This window comes from Phymastichus coffea, unplaced genomic scaffold (genome assembly GCF_024137745.1).
Source record: "Phymastichus coffea isolate CEN01 unplaced genomic scaffold, Cenicafe_Pcof_1.1 PCOF00111, whole genome shotgun sequence".
Taxonomy (NCBI): Eukaryota; Metazoa; Arthropoda; class Insecta; order Hymenoptera; family Eulophidae; genus Phymastichus; species Phymastichus coffea.
Genome location: NW_026706922.1, coordinates 285,766 through 307,761, shown reverse-complemented (window position 1 = coordinate 307,761; position 21,996 = coordinate 285,766). Strand labels below are relative to the sequence as shown.

General features: G+C 41.5%; 3 protein-coding genes across 7 annotated transcripts; 1 reads left to right on the top strand and 2 right to left on the bottom strand.

Annotated features, from left to right (window-relative positions):
- Positions 1 to 1,395: 1,395 nt before the first annotated feature.
- Positions 1,396 to 7,852, bottom strand: LOC131670561 (scm-like with four MBT domains protein 1). Of its 3 annotated transcripts, none has more exons than XM_058946251.1 (8): positions 7,768 to 7,852; positions 5,654 to 5,755; positions 4,449 to 4,858; positions 4,282 to 4,371; positions 3,689 to 4,209; positions 2,765 to 3,615; positions 2,039 to 2,688; positions 1,396 to 1,949 (listed from the first exon to the last, which is right to left on the bottom strand). In XM_058946251.1, exons 2-8 carry the CDS (start codon positions 5,694 to 5,696, stop codon positions 1,779 to 1,781), a joined length of 2,736 nt encoding a protein of 911 aa, XP_058802234.1. In that variant the 5' UTR covers positions 5,697 to 5,755; positions 7,768 to 7,852; the 3' UTR covers positions 1,396 to 1,778. The 3 variants fall into 3 exon arrangements, with proteins under 3 accessions (XP_058802234.1, XP_058802236.1, XP_058802235.1); XM_058946253.1 differs by lacking the exon at positions 7,768 to 7,852 and adding an exon at positions 6,986 to 7,146 and having other exon boundaries at positions 1,397 to 1,949; XM_058946252.1 differs by lacking the exon at positions 7,768 to 7,852 and adding an exon at positions 5,884 to 6,092 and having other exon boundaries at positions 1,397 to 1,949.
- Positions 7,853 to 7,938: 86 nt separating this feature from the next.
- On the top strand, positions 7,939 to 9,400 carry LOC131670512 (peptide chain release factor 1-like, mitochondrial). Its single transcript, XM_058946172.1, has 3 exons — positions 7,939 to 8,167; positions 8,242 to 8,429; positions 8,499 to 9,400. Exons 1-3 carry the CDS (start codon positions 8,016 to 8,018, stop codon positions 9,386 to 9,388), a joined length of 1,230 nt encoding a protein of 409 aa, XP_058802155.1. The 5' UTR covers positions 7,939 to 8,015; the 3' UTR covers positions 9,389 to 9,400.
- A 126-nt stretch (positions 9,401 to 9,526) lies between these two features.
- On the bottom strand, positions 9,527 to 20,083 carry LOC131670511 (voltage-dependent calcium channel subunit alpha-2/delta-3). 3 transcript variants are annotated; one of them, XM_058946168.1, is made up of 19 exons: positions 19,835 to 20,083; positions 19,120 to 19,306; positions 18,441 to 19,013; positions 17,936 to 18,343; positions 17,556 to 17,870; positions 17,235 to 17,291; positions 15,862 to 15,942; positions 15,710 to 15,784; positions 15,540 to 15,644; positions 15,408 to 15,482; positions 15,182 to 15,332; positions 15,041 to 15,110; positions 14,697 to 14,777; positions 14,293 to 14,411; positions 14,086 to 14,218; positions 11,553 to 11,833; positions 11,132 to 11,478; positions 10,788 to 11,069; positions 9,527 to 10,717 (listed from the first exon to the last, which is right to left on the bottom strand). In XM_058946168.1, the coding sequence occupies exons 1-19, from the start codon at positions 19,921 to 19,923 to the stop codon at positions 10,316 to 10,318; spliced, it is 3,831 nt and encodes a 1,276-aa protein (XP_058802151.1). In that variant the 5' UTR covers positions 19,924 to 20,083; the 3' UTR covers positions 9,527 to 10,315. The 3 variants fall into 3 exon arrangements, with proteins under 3 accessions (XP_058802151.1, XP_058802153.1, XP_058802152.1); XM_058946170.1 differs by lacking the exon at positions 14,697 to 14,777; XM_058946169.1 differs by lacking the exon at positions 17,235 to 17,291.
- Between the last annotated feature and the right edge of the window lie 1,913 nt (positions 20,084 to 21,996).

Below are 21,996 nucleotides of genomic sequence, written 5' to 3'. Positions count from 1 at the left end.
GCGAGACAACTGGATTGACCGGGCGACGATGAAACGCTTAGTTGAGCGCGCGGGAGGCCAACGACATCGCCTCGCGTGTACTACAATCACTTTGGATTTTCATACGAGCTAGATTACATAAGGCAGAGGGAATTTAATTAAAGGCCGAGTCAAAGTTCGAGCGGGTAACCGTTAGCAGGAGAGAGCGAGAGAGAGAAAGAGAGAGAGTGAGAGCGCGCGCGCGTGCAAGTACCGCTTATCGGATGGAGTGGCACGTTCGGTTCAAGTATGCAAGCATTGCCAGCCGACCTACCCCACTCTCGCGTGCATTCGCCATACGCACACGTAAGCTCAGCTGTGTGTGTGTGTGTGTGTGTGTGTGTGTGTGTGTGTGTGACAGCGCGTGCGCGCACGTTTGACAGTCGTGCGATCGTTTAACGCCGAGGAAAAATATGAGACTAGGACAAGTCTGAATTGCTTTGAAATTGACGCGACAGTTATCTCGGGTTCAGGTGTTGCGCTCGTTATTATCTCTTGCTCGAGTGTCTATCCTCGCCAAATTGAAGCTCGAGCATACCGTTTCGTTTACATCACCTCTTTTCCTTTACTGATATTAACAAACGGGAAAGCACGGCGGAGAGAAAGAGAAAGAGAGAGAGAGAGAGAGAGAAAGAGAGAAAGAGAGAAAGAGAGATCGGATTTCTCGCGCCGTAGACGCGTCTTATTTCGGTCTGAGAGACGACATCCTACTTACCTAAAACGTAGTCTGCAACTGATTTTGCACCGCAGATAGCGAAAGCTCTATATACCCTTCGAACGATTTGGCAAGCTTTCAGGAAATCACAGCCGACTTCGGCTCTTCTTTGATAAATGCGCAGGCAAGCGTTGAGAACTATTGCGGGATCATCGATCTGCATGATTTTATATATTTTAGCGTGCGGATTTTCATTATAAACACATGGATATATAAACCGTTACAATTTCATAGGCATTCCGTGGACATTAGCTTGTTAGTCTGAGGGAGGACTGAAATTTCAATTAAAAGTAACGAGCTACGCGGAGTCTGAATAAACTATGGCTATTTATTTGCGAAATCAAGAGGGAAGTCTTGATTGGGAGACAGAGAGATATACAATTACGATGGATTTTTTTGTTTTTTCTCGGGTTGGATTACTTTTAAATTAACTTTTGCATGCGCTTTTTCAACCGTGGATCGGCGATTCGACGAGGAATGGTAATCGATGCATTGGAAAAATAATGTGCAATAGTTTCAACTGCTAACGGGACTGTCAAGAAGCTAACTGCAACGAGATAAGCAAAACAACTGTGGCTTACAAATGAGCTAGCTCCCTTACCGTTTAATATTTTCAGTTTTGACGTAAGCGGGTAAAAGAACTGATTGATGTTGCGGATAAAGTTTAACAGTGTTTTTTTTTTTAAATAATATTCTCGTATAAATAACTTTGTACAATACTTATTTTAAAAAAAAGAAGATAAAAATAAAGAGTAATACTTTGCTAAACTCATAACTACTACATCGTGCGTCAAGTGCATAATTATATGATTCAGTGACGATGAAATTGAACTAAAAGAGTAAATATATCGTGGTAATAATCAATTTGATTTCTTATATAACATGATAATTACATTATACGCAATGTAAATATGTATGAGAATTTGTACAGACGATTTTTCGTTGCTTACAAACTAAACAAAAACTATCGTAAACACTATTATTTAATATCATACAACGCATAATTTGTTCTCGATTTCTCTTTCGTCGGGATATGATACACGGTTTACATTACTTGATATTGCTCTGGTTCGGTCTCGTTTATATGCTTCAGGAAGAACGTTACTTTGACTTGTTCTACATGACGACACAATTTCATCGCGGAACTCATTCGTAATTTCATGTGGTCCGTGAGAGATGGAAGATTCAACAGTAAAAATGCCAAGCCATCGATTTCCTATAAAAATAAACAAAAAAACAAAATGTAAATTCATCACATATGAAAGAATACTAGCGCGAGCTTAATTTATTTTTGAAAAATCGTACCTCTTGACGAACTCGGTAGGCCAGCTCTTTACAATCAGGCGTCTTTCGCAGATACTCGAAAACATCGTCGACCGTCCAAAACAATGGATTTGATACTAGTTTTCGTGTTTTAGGCCGTCGTTGTTTCTTTTGCAACTCAACGTATTCGGCTTCAGCGTCCGACCCGTCAGACTCAATGCTCGTTTCCCAGTCTCGTTCTCGCTTATTAGATCTCGTTGAGGTGCTGTTTTGACTGCACTTCAATTTGCTGCCCGACGAGCTTCCTGGGCTATCCATATTGCTATCTTTGCTTTTTTTGTCATTAAAACTACTTCTAGAGTCTTCCGATGCATTGCTTGATGGAAATTCCTGCTTAATATCATCGTATTTATCAGTTTTCTCCAATCCTTTTTGAATCATTACGTCGATTTCGGAAAGTTGTTGTTGATCTTCAATGCATATATCATTCAAAGCGTTAGACACGTGTTTTGCAAGATCCATAGATAAATAAGACATTTCTTCTTCCTGCTCTAACCCTTCTGTTTGTTCTTTGTCTCTGTTGGCCCATCTACCTCTCCTTCTTTTACGCTTTCCCCAAGGCCTAGGTTTCTGGACCATTATGCTTGTGTAGCCCTTGGGTTTACCTCTTTTGCCAGTTCCAACTGTCGTTGCTACGAAAAGAATTAACAAATTAATACTGTATCTATTGAAAATAAATTATACTTTGATTAATCCTGAAATACTTACTAATAAATTTATTTTTTGATGTTTTATGACATTTATCTGGACATTCACTTTCCGGCACCTGAAGAGGACCAAATAAATTGGGGCAAACCATCAGTTTCTTGCAGATGCTCTTGCAAAATTCAGTTACCATATCACCTGACGTGATAATTGCTACATTTGCTCTGTAAGTATTGTTTTTGTGCTTTGCTTTTAATACTTCTAAATTATAGCCAGGTTCTGGTTTGGTATCGCACTGTAACACTTTTAGGATTCTTGCACTTCTGTATCCAACTGACACAATCATTGATAAGACTTCCTTCATAACTAAAATTACAGGTCCAGGACCAACAGCTTTGGGAAGTGTTGCTAGTTTGCCTTTTGAAATCATTGGCCCCGTGAAGCACCGATAGTTAAAGTAAATCTTTGGACACCACATAGATGAACGAGGCCCTGATAGTGGAATATCTATCACATTACTCTTCTTTGCCATCACTTCATTGACTTGTATTTTTTTGCACATTTCGACGTAATCTGTAGGTGGTTGCAGTGGGTAATGATTGGATTCACACCATCCCACTGGGAAAATTTGTAAGGAATGCATATGTACTATGTGTTCAGTCCTATTACTGTAGTTATCTAATTTTATCCATAGTAGATCTTCAATAATTTTTGTTATACTAGCTGCACAAATGTTATTTTCATTTTGAGGATCTACGGCTTCCAGTCTTGTTCCACATTCAAATCCTGCATCACTAGCACTTTCTCTAGGATTGAACAAATTTTCCTCTGCAGCTACTGCATTAGTAGCCTTTAAGTACTCTTCCCAATGAAATTCTTTTGAATCAGATGTCCAGTTCTGAGGAGGTGTCAAGCTGTGAAAAGATAAGCGTTATTTATATTTTGGTATTAATGTATACCAGTGGTGTTTTATAATTATATAAATACCTAATATTGTTTTTCTTAGCCCAACCAATAGGAAAAATATAGGGATGTTCTGCAGTGCAGAGCCATGTGTTTTTCTCGCTACCAGTATATGTATATTCTTCAAGATTTTCTACGGAATCTTTGTTATATACATCAATTTGAATTAAAAAGTAAGAACTATCAAATACTTTAACTACAGTTGCTGGACAGAACTTTGTCCTGTCGAAAGGAGAAATTGCTTCTAATTTCATTCCTAGTTTGAAATCATGTGGTCCATGATCAATGCTATTATTGAATAAATTCTCAGGTACTTGAAGATCCTTTGGACCATTCTCTGTTAATTCCTTCCATTCTTCGTAAGTATGTATATCTACAATTGAACTAGGTGGTTCTAAAAACCAATTGGAGTCAGATTCTCCAGCCTTTGATGCAAAGCCATACTGGTGTAAATGTTCAGAAGTACAAAACATCCAAAATTCTTTAGACGATGAACCTGGAGTGTCATATCGTAGTAAAAGTCTGCCTCCTACATTTTCTTTAATCTAAAATTAAAAATATGTTACCATAGTTGTTGAATTTTATTTTGCAACTACTTGAGTTAACATTTGACTTACTGTAGCTACCCATAATTTGTAAGGGTGTCGAACATCACTAACTTCCACTTTCATCCCTGTTTTAATTCTATCTATTATGCTAAGACCATCCTAAAATTAAACAAACTTATTTATTACCAATGAATATAAATCATTTGAGAAACTTAAGAACAATGTCTTTTATTTACCCCAGTCAACATTTCAATAGGAATGGATTTTGATGTAGTTAGAAACTCTTGTAACTTTTCTGAACAGTCTGGGGATCTCACAAGCACAACATCTGGTGGTTCCAGTCTTTTGTCATTTTTAACAGACCAGCCCAATTCATGAGCAGCTTCTTTTGTCAAATTGAACCAAAATTCCAATGCTCTATCATCCCCACCAAAATAACGTAATCTTAACAGGGGACCGCAAGCCATAGCAATGGTAGCGACCCAATATATAGGTTCTTCTTCATCCTTGCCTTTTTTAACTGGAACTTCCAAAGACATTCCAATCTCAATGCCACTCTGCAAAGTTTCTTCTACGTGTTGAAACATTATCTGTGGTACTTCCATTGTGTTTGATGCATCAAGATAGTCTTGCCAGAAGAAGCCATCTAAAATTAATAATTACTTAGTATGCTTCACTGTCATAGATGGCAACTGTCATTATTTGCATAGAAATTTATTAGATGTCAAGACATTTCTACACATTACGTAAGTGAAAATGGAACAATCAATGTGTTCATTTGCATAAATCAGATATACTGAGTCCATATGTAAATCAATAAAGTATAGGCAGTATGGGAGAGAAATGTTTTCAGTAATAATATTCAATTTATCAAGATGTAATTGTTATTTGGTATTATTTATTTAAATATAATTTGTGCAAATCATCAATGTATATTTGAAAATTATTCTCAATGAAAGGAAAACTTGAAAGATTTTATGTATTTGAATACTTATATTTTTCAAATTTGTTTATGCTTATATTGGAAATCGAAACGAATATTAAAAAAATCGATAATTCTTATCTCGGACAAACACAATCAAATTCAAAAGAAAAATCACGTCGTATCTCGACGACATAGACGTTAGATAATCGAAGTTCTGCGTAAGCGTCATTCCTATAAACGACAAAGCTACGAACAATAATAATAATAATAATTGTAGGACCCACAATAGAACGTGCAAATACACGAGGTTACTGAAGAGAAATGACAGCGCGCAACGTGAGACTTGTTCATCGGGCCCGTTTTATTGGAGCTCGAGCACCGCGTGTCATATAAAACATTATACGGCAAACGGCTGGCAACGAACAATAATCGACACGCGGAACGCTAAACGGCATTGCGCAATGACAAATCGTTCGAAGCGCATTTGCAATAAAAAAAGCAATAAAACAATCGTACCGTCGACAGGCGGCTTCTCCTGCGTCCTGCTCTCTTCGTCCATCCTGCTTGTCTTGCTCTTACTCTCGGCGAAGCTTTTAGCTATCGACTGCTCGCAATGACCTGAAACACCAAACACAAACATTGCACTGGAGAGAGCAGCGACTCGTCGAAAATTCAATGGAAATGACACGCGTAAAACATTATACATTTCGTTTGATGCGCGGTAAAATATAGAACGCAGGCTTTACCTCGTTGCGCTCGAATGAAATATCGCTGCTACGCACGTACGCGCGCCAGTTCATTAGCGAGGCAAGGCAAGAAGCGAGTCGAAATGCAGCGACGACTTGCTTTCTTTTCCGAATTTTTAACGATCCTCAAAAGCTACATCTGCACGCTCGCCTATACACCTATACTCTTCGGATCTCTCGCACGCTGCCTGGTGGCGTCTCTGTCTAGCAGCCGACAATCCCTACTGCTGGCTTACCTACATACAATACGCATAGCTCACTTTGCCCCTCTCTTTAGCATCCACCTCGCTCCGTCTCTCTTTAACGATATATATACTTATACTTTTCGTTGCGCGATTATATACTTGATGTACTTTCGGTTTTGATCATAATTATTCCGTATTCCGTATCTTCGACCGATGCACTTCGGACACTGATCGATTCGCAGATCGAGATATCACTAACTTTTTCCTGCCAATTTTTGCTTAAGCGATTTTTGCACGCTTTTTTAGTGTTACGAGCAAAGAATTTATAATAGTGAATCATCGCATCGCGCGGTGTGTAGCATACATCATGTACGAGAGGCGACCAGATACGTGTACTTCATGTAACACGTGAAACATTGTACTTTGATCCCTTATTCGATCCTTTCGCATTCAATTTGAAGTTTCGTTTTCCCCTCTTTCCCTAAGTGCGTCACCACGATTGGGAAGCCTTTGCTGGGCGACGCTATGCAAACAAGAAGACAAATAATTTACGTATAATTATATTAATAAATATTTGGTTGCTTTTATCGATAATTGCGTTATCGGAATACCTGTCAGATGTTTTGATATTAAAACAAAACACAATGGCATATTAATTACCATAAATAACTATCTATTTGTAGATACACAACCTATAATTCTAATATGAATGAAATTATTTTTTAATTGCCGTTTACGATTTACGACACCAACGTCTTCAAGTTCCCATAAGTATTGAATTACGGTAATAAATGCAACAAGCTGATTCACCACGGAATAACAAAAATAAAATGATACAGACGCTATCTTTTCAAGCCAAAATGTCATCGATACTAATCTATCGTTTTCTTTTCTTTTCAAGACACCGACTTACTTACCACGCACAATAAAGGAACGCCTGCGTGAAGTTTTCAAAGGCCAGAGATAACAATACTCTATTCCCTCACAACTCTCTTATATTTAATAATATAGTTTAATGAAAAACCTATCGACTCGATAACAATTCGCGAGCAAAATCGATAACCGCGCAACTCTAAAAAGGTCAGTGCGACTCTGTGAATGCGATGCTCAAGTCTCCTTCTCTCTCTCTCTCCAAGAAATTTTGTGTGGAGAGCTGCTACTACAACTATACACGCTTGCGCGCTTGTGTGAGACGACGACTCTCTGTGACTATGACGAAAAACTGGCGCGCGTTAAAAGCGTGCACAATTGAAAATGCAATGTAATTCACGGGAGAAAGTGTGCGTTACCTTTGAAGCGTTGCTGCACAGAGACGCACCGACAGTTGGCGCCGTTATTGCAATATCTTTCTTAAAAGATTTCGAGAATGAAAATATACGTCGTGGCGATGCACCTGTTTGTTATATAGCCATGAGGCATTCCTTACGCGAAGATTGCAACTGACGCCTGCGCGCATTCTTTTTTATGAACAAAAAAAACACGTTAGCAGAGAGCGCTATATCAGTATATTTGCAATATAAAAGCAGAAAGGAGTAAACAAAGACGCCGGAGATCCGTTCGCTCTCGTATTTTTTTATCGACGCGTACTTTCTTTCGATTATCACCATGCGAAACTGACTAATCTGAAAATAGTTTGCAGTGCACGTACAGCGTTTCCACGATTTTGCCTTTATTATTTGCAATGAATATTTAAACTTACTTGAATATTCACAGATGAAGCTCTTGCAAACGTCCGTGCGACCGCTCGTGTTGCTCTGCCAGTTGCGCGTGTGACACAATGTGAGTATACTGTCTGTTACTCTGTTTTAGAAGTGTCCCACGCTAATGAGTTGGCAGCACCTCCACAGTGGGAAATTGTAGCAGACGACAGTATCACACACAACACACCACACACAAACGGCGTGAAAAACTATTCTTCCTTATGAATGAAAGTTGATTCAAGTGATAATGACAATAGGGAATGGTACTATAGCAGTTTTTTTACATAGTCGGAGATTTTACAAGTACTGGAGAATTCTCGAACGAAGCAATAACAGTTACACTGATTGGACTACTAACCTAACATTGCGGCCTCGAATATTCTTTCAAAATGTCAGCAGGTATGCAGATTTCATCACTGTTGTGACAAATTTCTTTTATCAATATTTGCATTTATGAATAAAAAAATTTACAGATGTATGTCAGTTGCTTACTCTATATTACCAGAAAATGATGTGAAAAAATTTTTCGAATATCTAATTAAAGCTTACAAAAATGGAAATAGCACTGATTTTGATAAACTACTAGAATATCATCCGATTAAGAAGTTATTGAATGAAAGGATGAACCTTCTAGACAGTATTAAAAGTGTAATAGAACTAGGTGAGTAAATTATACTTTAATATGTGAAAGAGTATAAAAATATTTAGTAATAACAATACACATTGGCAGCACAAAATTCTGAGCTTGCAACGCTTGCTAGAGAGGAAAGAGAAACTTACGAATTACAGTTAAAAAAAGTTGATGACGAGCTATCTAGATTAATACTTGAAAATTTAGGAAAAGAACATTATGATGATATTATTCTAGAAATTACCGCAGGTGTTGGAGGACAGGAAGCAATGCTTTTTGTCAAAGATCTTTTGGAAATGTACATAAAACATATTGGGCACTTGGGTTTCAGTTATGATATTATTGACTTAGACGACTCTGAAAAGGGTGGAGTTAGGCATGCCAGTTTGATGATATCCGGTAGAAATGCTTTTCATCAATTCAAACACGAAGGTGGAGTTCACAGAGTTCAACGAGTTCCTGCAACCGAAAAATCTGGAAGAATCCACACAAGTGTTGTTTCAGTAGCAATTCTACCTCAACCCAGTGAAATCGATATACAAATAGATCCTAAAGACTTGAGAATAGATACTATGAGAGCAAGTGGAGCTGGAGGACAACACGTAAACACTACAAATTCTGCTGTGAGAATAGTTCATATACCCAGTGGAACAGTCGCAGAGTGTCAAACAAATAGATCACAAATGAAAAACAAGGAATTGGCTATGGCAAAATTAAGGGCCAAAATATATCAGGAGAAGCTAGATAAACAGTTGAAAAGTACTAAAGGCATGCGTAAACAGCAAATGGGAAGCGGGGAGAGACATGAAAAAATTAGAACTTACAACTATCCTCAAGACAGAATAACAGACCACAGACTTTCAAATTGCACCATGCACAATTTAGAAGGATTTCTGAAAGGTGGTGGGACATTGGAAAAACTGCATGTAAAGCTTCAACAAATTGTACAGCATAAGATGTTATTGGAAGCTATAAAAGATCTTGAATAAGAGCCACATCCACATGTTGAAAATTGTAATTAAGATTGTAAATAACTTTTGTACCATATAAGATAGAGTTATAGCTAGAAATGTAAAAAATTCATGAATAACGAAAGTAATAGAAGAAGAGTTCAATGATTTATTTGAAAAACATACAAGATCTGGTTTTAACCGCGTGACCAAAGGCACACAATCTTACACTCTTTGGTAATTGTTATCTTATATTACCTTTATATAATATATATACATTACAGTAATTTACAAAAATCAATTATAAGTTAATAGTCTCTATAAATAGTAAATTACATATCTCATAGTTTGTTTTGTTTGTTTTTTTCTCTTTTAATGTACAAAACGCGAATGTACGAATGTAACAGTAGTAGTCAATTAGCAATATTAGCAGTGGTTGTTTTTCCTCTATTCTCTTTTGGTCGCGCTTGCCTCCAACAGTTCGCACGTCGTCGGCCCTTACACGTACGTATTTACGACTTACTCGCTACTGATAAATTCGTTTGCCATTGTGTGTGTGTGTCTGTGTGTGCGCGCGCGTGTGTATGTGTGTGTATGTGTGTGCGTGACAGATTCATGATAAGAAAGATACTCGGTCGATGAAAAAAATGAAGAGCTGGCAAAAGGTCAGGGCCGACGAGTGGCGTGTGTGCTTCGAGAGGTTGACGCCTGAAGCGCGGTACGAACGCAACACAGTCATTAATTTTTCTCGCATGTCCGTCAGTGTCGTCGTCGAGTTTGACTTTGGCTCGCACACTTACACTTAGACAGAATGAGTAAGAGAGAAAGAGAGAAAGAGAGAGAGAGAGAGAGAGAGAGAGAGAGAGAGAGACGCGAAAGTACAGGAGTGATCGGTAATAATATTCGGACGCCGGCATCCGTCGCACCCTATCATAGAGAGAGATGGGGGGGGGGGGGGGGGAGTTTTCAACGCTGGCTCGATCCGGCAAAATGCACGAGTAGACCGAGGGCGAGTAGCAGCCTAAAGTCGAGTCGCGAATTGGATGAGCCGCGACCGCAGAGATCCTTGATCTCGCTCTCTTTGGGATGATAGCGAATGCAAGATTGAGGCCGCACGCGTTCCAAGTTGGCTCGGCTCTTCTGACAAGCCAGCGTGCTGGAGTTGATCGAATAGGTGACCTCCTGCGGCAGCGTGTCGAACTGGAGCGTCGCCTTGCACTGCGCATTGTCGATCACCAGCAGAATCATATTGGTCGCGTTGACCGGCTGCACTATGTACTTGAGATAGTCGCAGCCCTGGATGTTCTCCTCCGGGTTGTCGTAGACCGAGTTGTTGGCTCGTATCTCAGACAGCAGATACAGGTCCACCTGCAACAGGCAAGTGGCCGTTGACGTGACAGGTACGGCGAGCTCGCTCGGGACTCGCTCGCTTGCTCACGTATTGGTCGCAGGGCTCGAGTTTGGATCTTTGGATCCTGACGAAGTGATCGTAGATGGCGTCCTCCTTGATCTCGGCGGCGGGCTTGTTGCCGTTGTCGGCCGCCATGGCCTCGGCCTCGGCCGACGGCTCGTCCGCGTCGCTGGGCCTCTCGAGCTCGATCTCGTCGTTGGGGTAGGCCAGGGCTTCCGCGTATTCGAGGCTCCAGAGGCCGGCGCGAGCGAGCGTCAGGGCCAGCTGACCGTACATCCACGAGGCCAGCAGCGCGATGGCCTTGAACGGCTGCGGAGCGGAGCGGGGCGTCGTTAGAGCGCGGTCGACGCGGTCCTCACGGCGAGACTCACGGTGAGCAGAACGCTGCCGTGGTTGGTCTCCGCGGTGGGCCTCTGGCAGACGGCCTGGTAGTCGAACACGGTGACCTTCTCGTAGACGCCCGAGCGGATCAGCCGGTCCATGACGATGGAATGCACCGCGCCCAGGAAGCGCCCGGCCAGCGAGGCGTCCGCGGGTTTGGCCGCGGCCACGATGTAGCCATGGTTGTCGACCAGGAAGCAGTCCACCTCGTCGTGGCCGCAGTGGCGCTCGCAGTGCTTGTCCTGGCACGTGGTGATGTTGTGAAACCAGGCCTGCAGCGAGGCGTGGGTCATCTGGAAGCCGGCCACCGCCGCCGGCGCCTTCATCGTTGGGCTCTCTGCGTCGAAAAGGGTGCGTGACGCTGCGCTCAGTCTCTCTTTCTCTCTCGACTTTCTCGCGGCCAGCACTCACCGACAAAGACGGCCTGGCTGACGGTGACGAGGGTCGAGTTGCTGGCGCCGTCCTCGTCGATCGGCACCGAGAACACGAAGCTCTCGGGCTGCACGTAGTGTTGTTCGACGGCTCGCTTGTACCAGACCTCGTCGATGGCACGCGGGTACAGCCGGCTGAAGTGGTCCGCCGGCAAGTCGCTCCATTCCAAGCCTTCGACCGGCAGGTCCTGCCACCTCGTCAGGCCGCTTCTAGTCGCCACGAATGCCAGCACGAAGCCGAAGCGCTGCATTTGCTCTTTCCTACGTACGTTCCAGACAGGCACGTTTGAATTAACCTCGGGTTCGCTGCATACCTCGATGCTGCGATACATCCTTGACTTTGCCAAGGTTTTAGCCGCTCGTTGGCTTGTTACGGATTATTATAGTTTTTGTTTGCTTTGCATTAATCCAAGACAAATGTTTTTTTTATACTGGATAATACAGAGATTTTATTTCCAAGCTTCGCAGTGCTAATATTTATCTATGGAGACTTGCATTACCATATGCTTATGTGCTTTTCAACGCCTTTCCATTGCCTCACATAGGATGCATTATATTTAAAGGCAAATTACACATATAGTAAGCAATTCTCAAATTGTTTGTCCTTTTTATGTGGCGTTACTGCGGAAGTTCTGAGAAACTAGCGATTATTTAAACTCTACAATCTACACTTCAGTTATATAGTTGTTTAAGTCAAGCATGTCTGATCGGAGGTAACGTTTTTTTTTTGCAAATCGGTTTCTCAGATCTTTCAATTTTGCTGTCAAAAGCCATTGTTTATCGTCAATCCACATACCTTTATTTATACATTTATGTACCAATACAAGAAAAAATTCACGAACAAATTTCATTCACCAAAATAATTGATAAGTCACATATACTATGCCAATTGTCAAATTTTACTGTACGAAAAAATGTTGTAATTTCGACAAACACTATATATTCAAATAATTATAAAAGTATACGGACGTATATGTATATAATATATAAACGAACGTCGAAAAAAGTATCGTTAATCCAAGGAATATCTGAAAAACATTTTTTGAGATAATAAAACTAAAATAATGAGAGGATTAAGGTATATATAAAAAACATGATCGCTCTTGGACTATATATATAACACAAAGAAGTGTTCAGCTTCACAGAGATACAATACTTTATTATTGTTATTCACAACATTTTCCGGCTCTGGATACCAAAAATCTGAAAAAAAACTCGCAAAAATAGGTGCTATGCAAAAACGTGCCGTAGAGTAATGCATGACAAAATCAAAAAAGTAATGCTCGCATGACACAAAAATTGAACTAATAAAAGAAAAGAGAAACAAAGCACGATCCTTGCAAGACAGTATAGAGCGACGTTTTATTCTTTTACAGAAAAGAAAAAGAAAAGATAAAAGATAGTATATACAGTACAGATAAATATTTATATCAAATGACAGTCAAAATGAGAAAGACGAGAGATAGAGAAAGAGAGAGAGAGATAGAGAGAGAGAGAGAGAGAGAGAGAGATAGAGAGAGAGAGAGATAGAGGGAGAGAGATAGAGAGAGAGAGATAGAGAGATAAATAGAGAGATAGAGAGATAGAGAGAGAGATAGAGAGATAGAGAGAGAGATAGAGAGATAGAGATAGAGAAAGAAAGAGAGAGAGAGAGAGAGAGAGAGAGAGAGAGAGAGAGAGAGAGAGAGAGAGAGAGAGAGAGAGAGAGAAAGGGTACGCGGAAGATTGATATATTACCAACAGAACTATATAAAGATAATGTAAGGTGCTTGATTTTGATGAGACTTTACCTGGTGAGACGCGTCATCAGCCTAGCTATAGGTCTGCGTGGCGTTGAAAGTCGACAAGAATTAGTTAGTAAAGGAGGATCAGGATGCGTCATTATAATTTTTGTGCGCGCCGGCGAGATCTACAAGCCGATCGAATATGAGAGAAAACAAGAACCGAACGCTCTTTTTCCGTTCTCTGATGTCTAACGTTTGCAAATCTATTTGTAAATGCATACATCAACAAACTAAAGAGTCAAAAACAACGTGTGATAGAACAAATGAAATAGAGTGTCGACGCGTGATTACACAGGTGCATATAAGAATTGCATAAGAACTGAAATGGTGCGAGCGTGCAAAACTCTTATTGGTGCGTGTAAGTATAAAGATATATGAATTGTATATTACTTTGAAAGACACAACACACACACTCGAGTGATTAATATTGCATTAAACGGACAGAGACTCTGTTGCGCTCGTTGCATCTTGAAGAATACGTATATGAGTTGATAGAAACAAGAAAAATGCGTGACTCGCGAATGAATGTTATTGTTCAAGTTGCACGAGTTCGCTTTAGCGTTGAAGCTGAACGTTATCTGGGCCACTGTCAATCCTCGCTGACACTCCGCGCTGACAACTTGTTTGCTTAATGATTTTCAAATTCGTCAATGTTTCTCATTGTCGTATATTACTAAGTGTTTGTTTTGAGACGAACAACGCGGGGGAATAATGATCAAGTGTTCATACCCTTTGTCGTTGCGACTGCCGTTGGGATCGGCGAACCATTCGGTCGCGCTCGCGTCGTACACTAGACTCGAGATCAGATCCCTGTTGCAGTAGTGCGACTCGGAGCTCTCTTCGCCAGCCTTCTTCGCGCCCTCTGCAGCGACGAACAGACGATCATCGAGTACTGATCGGTCGGACGTAACGAAGCGATAGAAGAACGACACTTACGAGCAGATTGTTCGGAAGGCTTGGTACCCCACTTCCACGAGGGTTCCGTGGCTTTCTTCAAAAAGTGACGCAGCTCCTCCTCGGGACTGGAGAAATTGTACACGTTCTCGAAGTAGTACCTGAAAAGTATTTCTCCTGTAGCCTCCTCCTTCCGTTTCCTCGCCAGACGCCATTCAAATCACACAATGTTCGACAATCAAGGGTAGCTATGACATAATGAATACGATATCGCAAGCGAAGTACTCTCAACTAATTTATACTCTTTGGTATAATGACAATTACGAAGCAATTACCAAAAACTAAAAGAGACTAAATTGCTTTCCTTTTACAGATACAAATTACAATATGTACAATCGAATGCAAGCAATTAAGAAATACGAAAAAATTAGTGCAAGTGTCTTTACGGGTGTCTCGGTGTTATTTTGTACTGTGTGTTAGAGATGTATTTCGTTTTCTTCCATGTAATAGTGCCCTTGAAGTAAGATCTGCAAAAACATGTTCATCTTTTTTCTTTGGTCGTTCGTGTGCCAATTTTGTTTTCCACAAGAGTGACGCAGACAAAAAAAAATTCAGAAAATAAAATCTTTCGTGACTACCTATCGAAGCTAAACTAACAAATATTGAACCGATTAGTGCAGAAAACATTGACATTGAAATTGTGATACAAAGATGAATACTGAAATCGGCTCTTTCGTCTTTGTCAATTAAACTTTTCATTTTTGCGCCCGCTCCACGAGGATATACTCACTTGCAGTACAGCCATTCCGGATGGATCCGCCAGTTTTTGCCCGCGAAGTATTTGGCTGCGCGAATATTTTCTAGAAGCCAAGTTTACATAATGATCATCATGGGAATTCTCGGCAACGAGTTTTATGTCCGTTATACTCACTGTCAAAGTCCTCGCGTCGAATGTCTTTGGTTGCCTGCACTACGTAAGTATTGGCATTGTTCTTGAAGTAGGGCAAACTGACGACCAACGTGAATGGAGTACCTTTGATTGGCGTCGAATCGTATTTTCTTTTCAGCTTCCCGACGCGCTTCTGCGATCGAAAAGCAAAATATCGAGCCGACTCTTACCATCATGAATTTTTGTGCATAAGCGATAGCCAACTCACCCTGTGATCGTAATGATACTTCGTGGTGAGCATGATGTCGCTGTGTTCCTTCTGATTCACCACATCCGCTCGAAACTACAATCGAACGGTCAATCGAGCTGTTGTCGACTGATTTCCAATGAAAACACCTACCTGCAGCAATCCTTCGTTGAATTGTCTGGACACGTCGTCACCGTCCACCAGCTCGACTTCCGCCATATCTACGCTATTGTAAGCTGGCCTTAAAATACCTTGAAACTAAAAGAGGCAAATGCCAAGAATTAACATTGAATAGATTTTCTCAATTGTTATTAGATACTTACAACCGGCCTCAGATCCGGATGAGTTAAAATGTAGCCGTTGTTGGTGATAATGAACGCATAACCGTGAACACCCAACTGAAAACGACCACAAATTTATTTTCGACAGTATTTCGACGAGTAATTCTCAACGACAAACAATAGATTCACAGTACCATATGGGGAGCCATCAGTTGTTTAATATCGTCGATCGGAACGTCGGTTCCCGCAACGCCAAGCAAATTTGCAACCCTCATCTGTAATTGCGAAAATGCATTGCTGAGTCAACTGACAACGGAAGTAATGGTGACTTCGAGTCGCAGCAACGCTCGAAGTCACATACTTCCTAGAGCTTCTCTTTTAACTACCATGTTGTTTGGTATATTCAAACAATTGTAAAAATAAAATTCAACGCTATATGAATTAATAATGAATTATTCTAAGAAATTAGACTTTTCTATGGTGTAGTAGTCTATGATAATTAAATGCACTTTTTGTATTAACGACGTTCACTCCGATGCTACCTTATAATATGTAAACGACGACTATAAAAACTACGATCTTATTATACGTAATATAATGTAGAACTATAGTTATAGAAAATATAAATATATTATAGTATTAAAAGTTTTTAATCACAAATATACGATGACTAGCCTAAAAAAATATTTATTCTATAACACAATATAATTGATATTTTCAATCCATAAGTCATTAAATGACAACGTAAGTGATGTAATTTAACCTTGAAAAAAATTATCAAAAAAAAACTTGAGTCGCGGTCTTTAGGCAGGTCAAATGATTTATGGATCGACGCTACATTCGATCAATCGTATATACTACGTTATGTCTAAAAAAAATCAGCATACAAAAATATTCAACTTTATGCGATCAATGTTGTGGTGATTGACGTGAGACTTGATAAAATCACTGCAACATCATCTATACTATTAGTTGTTACAAGATGATATTGATATATATTATCGTATATAATTAGGAAGATAAAACCTTTTAATAATTTCTACTGGTTTTGGGGTTCTGACTAGCTAGAAAATTTCTCCTAATGTATATATACCCTATCTATGTATATCGTTTAAATGCTTTACTTCAAAATGTACTAAAGATATATGTATATATTTATTTATAAAAAATCAAATAGAGCAAGACGAAACTTGAGCCTAGAGTATTTCTACGCCATTCTCCTTTTCGCATTTTTTCATCGTAGATTAAAAGAAAACATAACAAAAATATAGAAATAACGAAAGACCGTAAGTAAGAGTGAGAGTGAGAGAGAGAGAGAAAGAGAGAGAGAGAGAGAGAGAGAGAGAGAGAGAACGTCGCATGTATGTAAATATCGTGAGAGAATTTCGGATTATATACCTATGGTACATACGAAAAACTGCGAAGAGGAGTAGCTAATACGTGTATGTACGAGCATCTTAAATATAGAAAGGGCAAAAGATGATACAGGGGATACTATTATGCACTGAAATCAACTTGTTGCATTTTTTTGCTTTCGTTTGGTTTTTTCATTATTCTAACTGCCAACCTCTCTCGTCTGTTCAACCCAGTAGGCGTTTTTGATCAGCACCGACTCTGTGATGTTCTGCGGACAAATTACGCACTTGAGACAATCCTACGACAACTTGCTTATAATTTTTCTATACTTTCTAGTTGTACTGGTATATAAAATAAGTTTTATTTTTGCTCTGCACTTGAAAAATCAAGGAGGACTGTATGAATTAATTAACACGTAGGATTCGCATCGCTTGGTCGAGGAAAAATCCGAATTCATTTGTTTTAGTCGTATTTGGTAAAAATATAAATAAAAAAAAACACCGAATAAGTTGATAAACTAATGACAACTTACCGCGGTATCGCGCTCATCATACACCGGCTTACTGACAGAAGTCATCAGTCTGTACTTGTAAAGATCACCGGCGAGGTTCGGATGTTTCCTCATTCTTTTCTCAAAGGCCTTCATTTCATCATCGAGGTTCATAAATTTGGTATTTTTGCGATAGATCCAGTAGCGCTCCTTTTGCTCGTTCCGCTCTTTCTTATCCCACAGCCAGTCGGTGATCTTCGGATCGGCAATGTCCGCGTAGACTTGAGTCCATATGGTTGGATGTGTGGTGCTATTGAGCACCAGCGGACGTGCCATTACTGATATGTAGTTTAAGACCTATTGATACGGCATAGAAATTAGCTTTCCGACGCTATCGCTAGAATAAACTTCGGACAAAGTACCTGATCTCGAACTTCTGCTAACGTGGAGAGATGGACGAAGTAACCGCGATTGGCACAAGCCATCCATCTGGAATCCCTGATATCGGCGACTTCTCTCCCGATTATGTACGTGAACATTCTAACGGGCATGTCGGCCATTTCTGGATTGTCGGGACTGTCGGCCCAGTTGTAGCGCTGGAAGATCTCCTTGTAGTTGTCGGGCACACCGTCGGTGATCAGCATGATCGCTTGGTTGCAACTCGAGCCCAGACGTTCGTTGCGCGCGGCTGCTAGCAATTCGAAGGCGTAAGACAGGATCATCGTGAAATTGGCGATGCGTTCGGTCGTCATCTCCGAGATGCCGTTCTTCAGCTCGCGGATGTTGGCCAGATTCGCCTGCACGAGACCCTCGCCGAAGCACGGCACCGCCTAAACATTGGAGCGTTTACGTTGGTATCGACAGTCCATCGTAGTTGGGCGATGCATTACGACGAATGAAAGAAAGTGAACACGACACGTGACTCACGTATTCCGTGATGTTGGAGAACTTGATGATATTGACGTAGTCGTTGTTGCCAAGTGTGTCGAGAATGTTATTGACCACGTGTCTGGCAATCTCCTTCCTCATGCCGGTCATGCTGCCGGAGATGTCGACGAGTATGAGAACGTCCTTGGGGCTGGTAGCCGCCTCGATGTACCAGCTCCTCGTGCGGCAATCGTACAGGTCGGGGTCGTGACAATCGCTGCCGTTGGGCGTCCACTGTGTGGCTGGGTACAGTCTCATGAAGCCCGTGGAGCTGCCGAAGTACTGCCACGACAGCGACGGGTCCTGTCGGTAATTGTTCTTGAAGGTCTCGTCGAGCTCCTCCGACCAGCGTATCGCCGGCAGGACGTTCTTATCGCGACCGTAAACCGTCGTCGGCACGTGGATCGCCGAGTAGTTGAGGTTGACTGTCTCGTCGAAGTGCTCGTTGTAAGTGGTCGTTATGGTCGTGTAGTTCTTTACGTCCTTGTACTCGTACTCGGCGTCGGGCGGCTCGCGCACCACCTCCGAGTCGTAAGCTGACTTTGCTTTGGCCTGGGCCACATCCATTATCCGCTGCAACACGAATCGGCGTGTCGATCGATCAGCTGCTGCCGAAGCCACGCTTGGCATTGCTCGACTCGCCAAACTCCGAAGAGGCGCTCGCCCGCGCACTACTAACCTTAATAGCTTCCACTTTGGAGTCGAGCATTTTCTCGATCTCGGCGGCGATGGACTGCACGATAGTTTTACCCTCGACCACCTTGATCGTGGCATCCTTGTAGGACTTTTGGAACCTCTCGATGTTGATCAGATACCTGCCTACCTCGTTCAGCTCGAAGCCTATCTTGGACGACCATGCTTGCACTCTGCAAACGTAAGCGAGCGGTACGAGTCACATTCCAAAGTCGTCGCTCTCTCCTCGACGAACGTCTGATCACTCGTAAGCTCGCACTTCCTCGACCCAAATTTTCCACCGGCGGACGAGAGAAAGGAAAAACGCGCGCTTTTCACCTCGCACGACGCCAGTTTACGAGTGTACAATGTTGTTCTGTTAGCATCAAAGAGCGCGCGCGTTCGCGCCTAAGGTATCCGGATCAAAACAACGCTCGCTCTGGCTGCTGGTACACGATCGAGAACGTGCTGTGAGTGCAAAAGCGTGAGTCGGCGCATCGGAGGCGGGAGAGGAGGGGGGGGGGGGCGAATCCTCGATACGTCGCAGGAGTCCCGGTAACACGCAGACCCACACTCTGTGGCTCACCCCATATGCGGAGGACGCAGACGCGATCGATGGTAGCCGTGCCCCATATGCGAGGCGCGCAAGTCCCTCGCGGACGCGCGAACGTCGCCTAGGGAATGTCGGCGCTATCGCAAAGGCGGACAAATCGATAGCTTACGTGTTGAGGTCGATGCTGTCCTCGGCCCTGCCGAGCGCGCTGCCGAGAGCGAGCAGGATCGGCAGTAGCGCCAAGCGCGACGAGAGCATCGTCGAGTGTCCCCGGGGCGGCGACAACAACACCACCACCACCACCACCACCACGTCCTCGTGCAGTCAAACTCCAGCGTCGAGAACGGCGCAGCGCGACCCCGACGCGACGAGACTCGCACACGAGCGCCGCGCACTGCTCTCTGCCTGCCTGTCTGCCTGCGGCCTGCCCGCCCGCCCGCTATTGATCTAGCCGATCCCCACCAACAGCCCTCCGCGGACGAACCTCTCGAGCTTGCGCAATTCCGCCGCTGCGCTTGCTGCTGACGAGCCTCGCTTGAACACTTGCTCCACGTGGAAAACCGCAGGTTCGCTGCATCTTCTCGTTCTTCTTCTTTTTCGTTATTTAAAGGGCCCTGCAAGGGCATAGCTTCAGACTTAGAGTCCAAAGCAAAGGTCCTTGGCGCGCGCGGGATAATTCGAATGGCGCTACTGCTGGGGGATTGTTCATTGAATTATTTATTGCCTAGTGCTTCTGGGAGCTTCGGAACCGACCAAATTGTATTTTAGGTGGGTTGGGTTGGGTGGCTTTGGAGAGTTTTCGATTGAAATTCGTATATGTATGTCTAGGTAAAGCTGTGCTACCGCGGCTCACGCGATTTCGTTTGACTCGTGCGGCTTAATAAAAATCGACACGTTACCAATCGAATAACTCAGCAGGATGAGATATATTGACAACATGCTCATCATCAACGAAAAAAATAGTAATAATCATTCGCAGGAAGAAGCGACGATAGCAAGAAAAAAAATAGTCGATTCTAGAGCAAACAGAACCGGAAACTACGTGTCGCTTGAATGTCTGCTGACGACATATCGGCCTCTTGGGAATATCATACACATCACTCCTCATTTCTAATTAAAATGCTAATTTCGCCCGACACTGTTGACAAGTTCCACGTGTTGGCTTTTGCATGGCTGGGTCAGTGTGCGACATGAAGACTATATGGGTAATTCTTGGCTATTTCGATTGACTTGTAACCCTTAGGTTACGGATTTTTTTTTAATTTGGCACAATTGTTGTACACATAAAAGTGAGATTTTTCTCAAATTTTGAAGACGATACATTAATTATATCAAAAGTTATTAACAATTAAAGAAAAATGATAACAAATTTTCAAACGGCTGTATTTTAAAAACTAATAAAGATATCGAAGTCGGATTTTTTGAAAATACTTATAATGCCTTAAAATTTCGAAATAATTACAACAATAAACAATAAAAATTTTTTTTCGAAAGTTATTAACTTTTTGTTTAAAAAATTACTAATATCTCAAAAAGTATATATATTTTTAAAATTCTTGCTCCTGCGTGTTCCTGAGGATTTTTGCTATCGAAATCAATCATAAAATTTAAGGGCCCGATATATCGGAAGGCGTAGCTCTAATCAAAAGAAGATGCCTCCTCGGTGTACGTCGGAACGGCAGCGGGACGTCTTCGTAGTCTTACGCTGAGGCGTCTTCTTTTGATTAAGGCTACGCTTTCCGATATGTCGGGCCCTTGAATTTTATGATTGATTTCGATAGTAAAAATCCTCAGGAACACGCAGGAGCAAGAATTTAAAAAATATATATACTTTTTGAGATATTAGCAATTTTTTAAACAAAAAGTTAATAACTTTCGAAAAAAAATTTTTATTGTTTATTGTTGTAATTATTTCGAAATTTTAAGGCATTATAAGTATTTTCAAAAAATCCGACTTCGATATCTTTATTAGTTTTTAAAATACAGCCGTTTGAAAATTTGTTATCATTTTTCTTTAAATGTTAATAACTTTTGATATAATTAATGTATCGTCTTCAAAATTTGGGAAAAATCTCACTTTTATGTGTACAACAATTGTGTCAAATTAAAAAAAAATCCGTAACCTAAGGGTTACAAGTCAATCGAAATAGCCAAGAATTATCCATATACGGAATGTTTAGGACGCGTTTAATGCTGTTCACGCATTCCGAGGCGGTACAGAATATCCATTATTGAATTCCACCAACGGTCTATCGAATGTTTTCAAGAGAATGAAAAACTTTATTTTCCAATGAAATTGAGAACCATGCTTAAGTCTTTCGCTGACATCGG

Coding starts and splice junctions, on each gene's coding strand:
- LOC131670511 (XM_058946168.1), bottom strand. CDS start 19,923: ATGCTCTCGTCGCGCTTGGCGCTACTGCCGATCCTGCTCGCTCTCGGC. Junction 15,785..15,861: donor AACTGATGGCTCCCCATATG/GTACTGTGAATC, acceptor GGTCGTTTTCAG/TTGGGTGTTCACGGTTATGC. Junction 15,333..15,407: donor AGTATCATTACGATCACAGG/GTGAGTTGGCTA, acceptor TTTCGATCGCAG/AAGCGCGTCGGGAAGCTGAA.
- LOC131670512 (XM_058946172.1), top strand. CDS start 8,016: ATGACAATAGGGAATGGTACTATAGCAGTTTTTTTACATAGTCGGAGA. Junction 8,168..8,241: donor TTCTTTCAAAATGTCAGCAG/GTATGCAGATTT, acceptor AAAAATTTACAG/ATGTATGTCAGTTGCTTACT. Junction 8,430..8,498: donor TAAAAGTGTAATAGAACTAG/GTGAGTAAATTA, acceptor ACACATTGGCAG/CACAAAATTCTGAGCTTGCA.
- LOC131670561 (XM_058946251.1), bottom strand. CDS start 5,696: ATGGACGAAGAGAGCAGGACGCAGGAGAAGCCGCCTGTCGACG. Junction 4,210..4,281: donor ACAAATTATGGGTAGCTACA/GTAAGTCAAATG, acceptor TTTTAATTTTAG/ATTAAAGAAAATGTAGGAGG. Junction 3,616..3,688: donor GCTAAGAAAAACAATATTAG/GTATTTATATAA, acceptor ATCTTTTCACAG/CTTGACACCTCCTCAGAACT.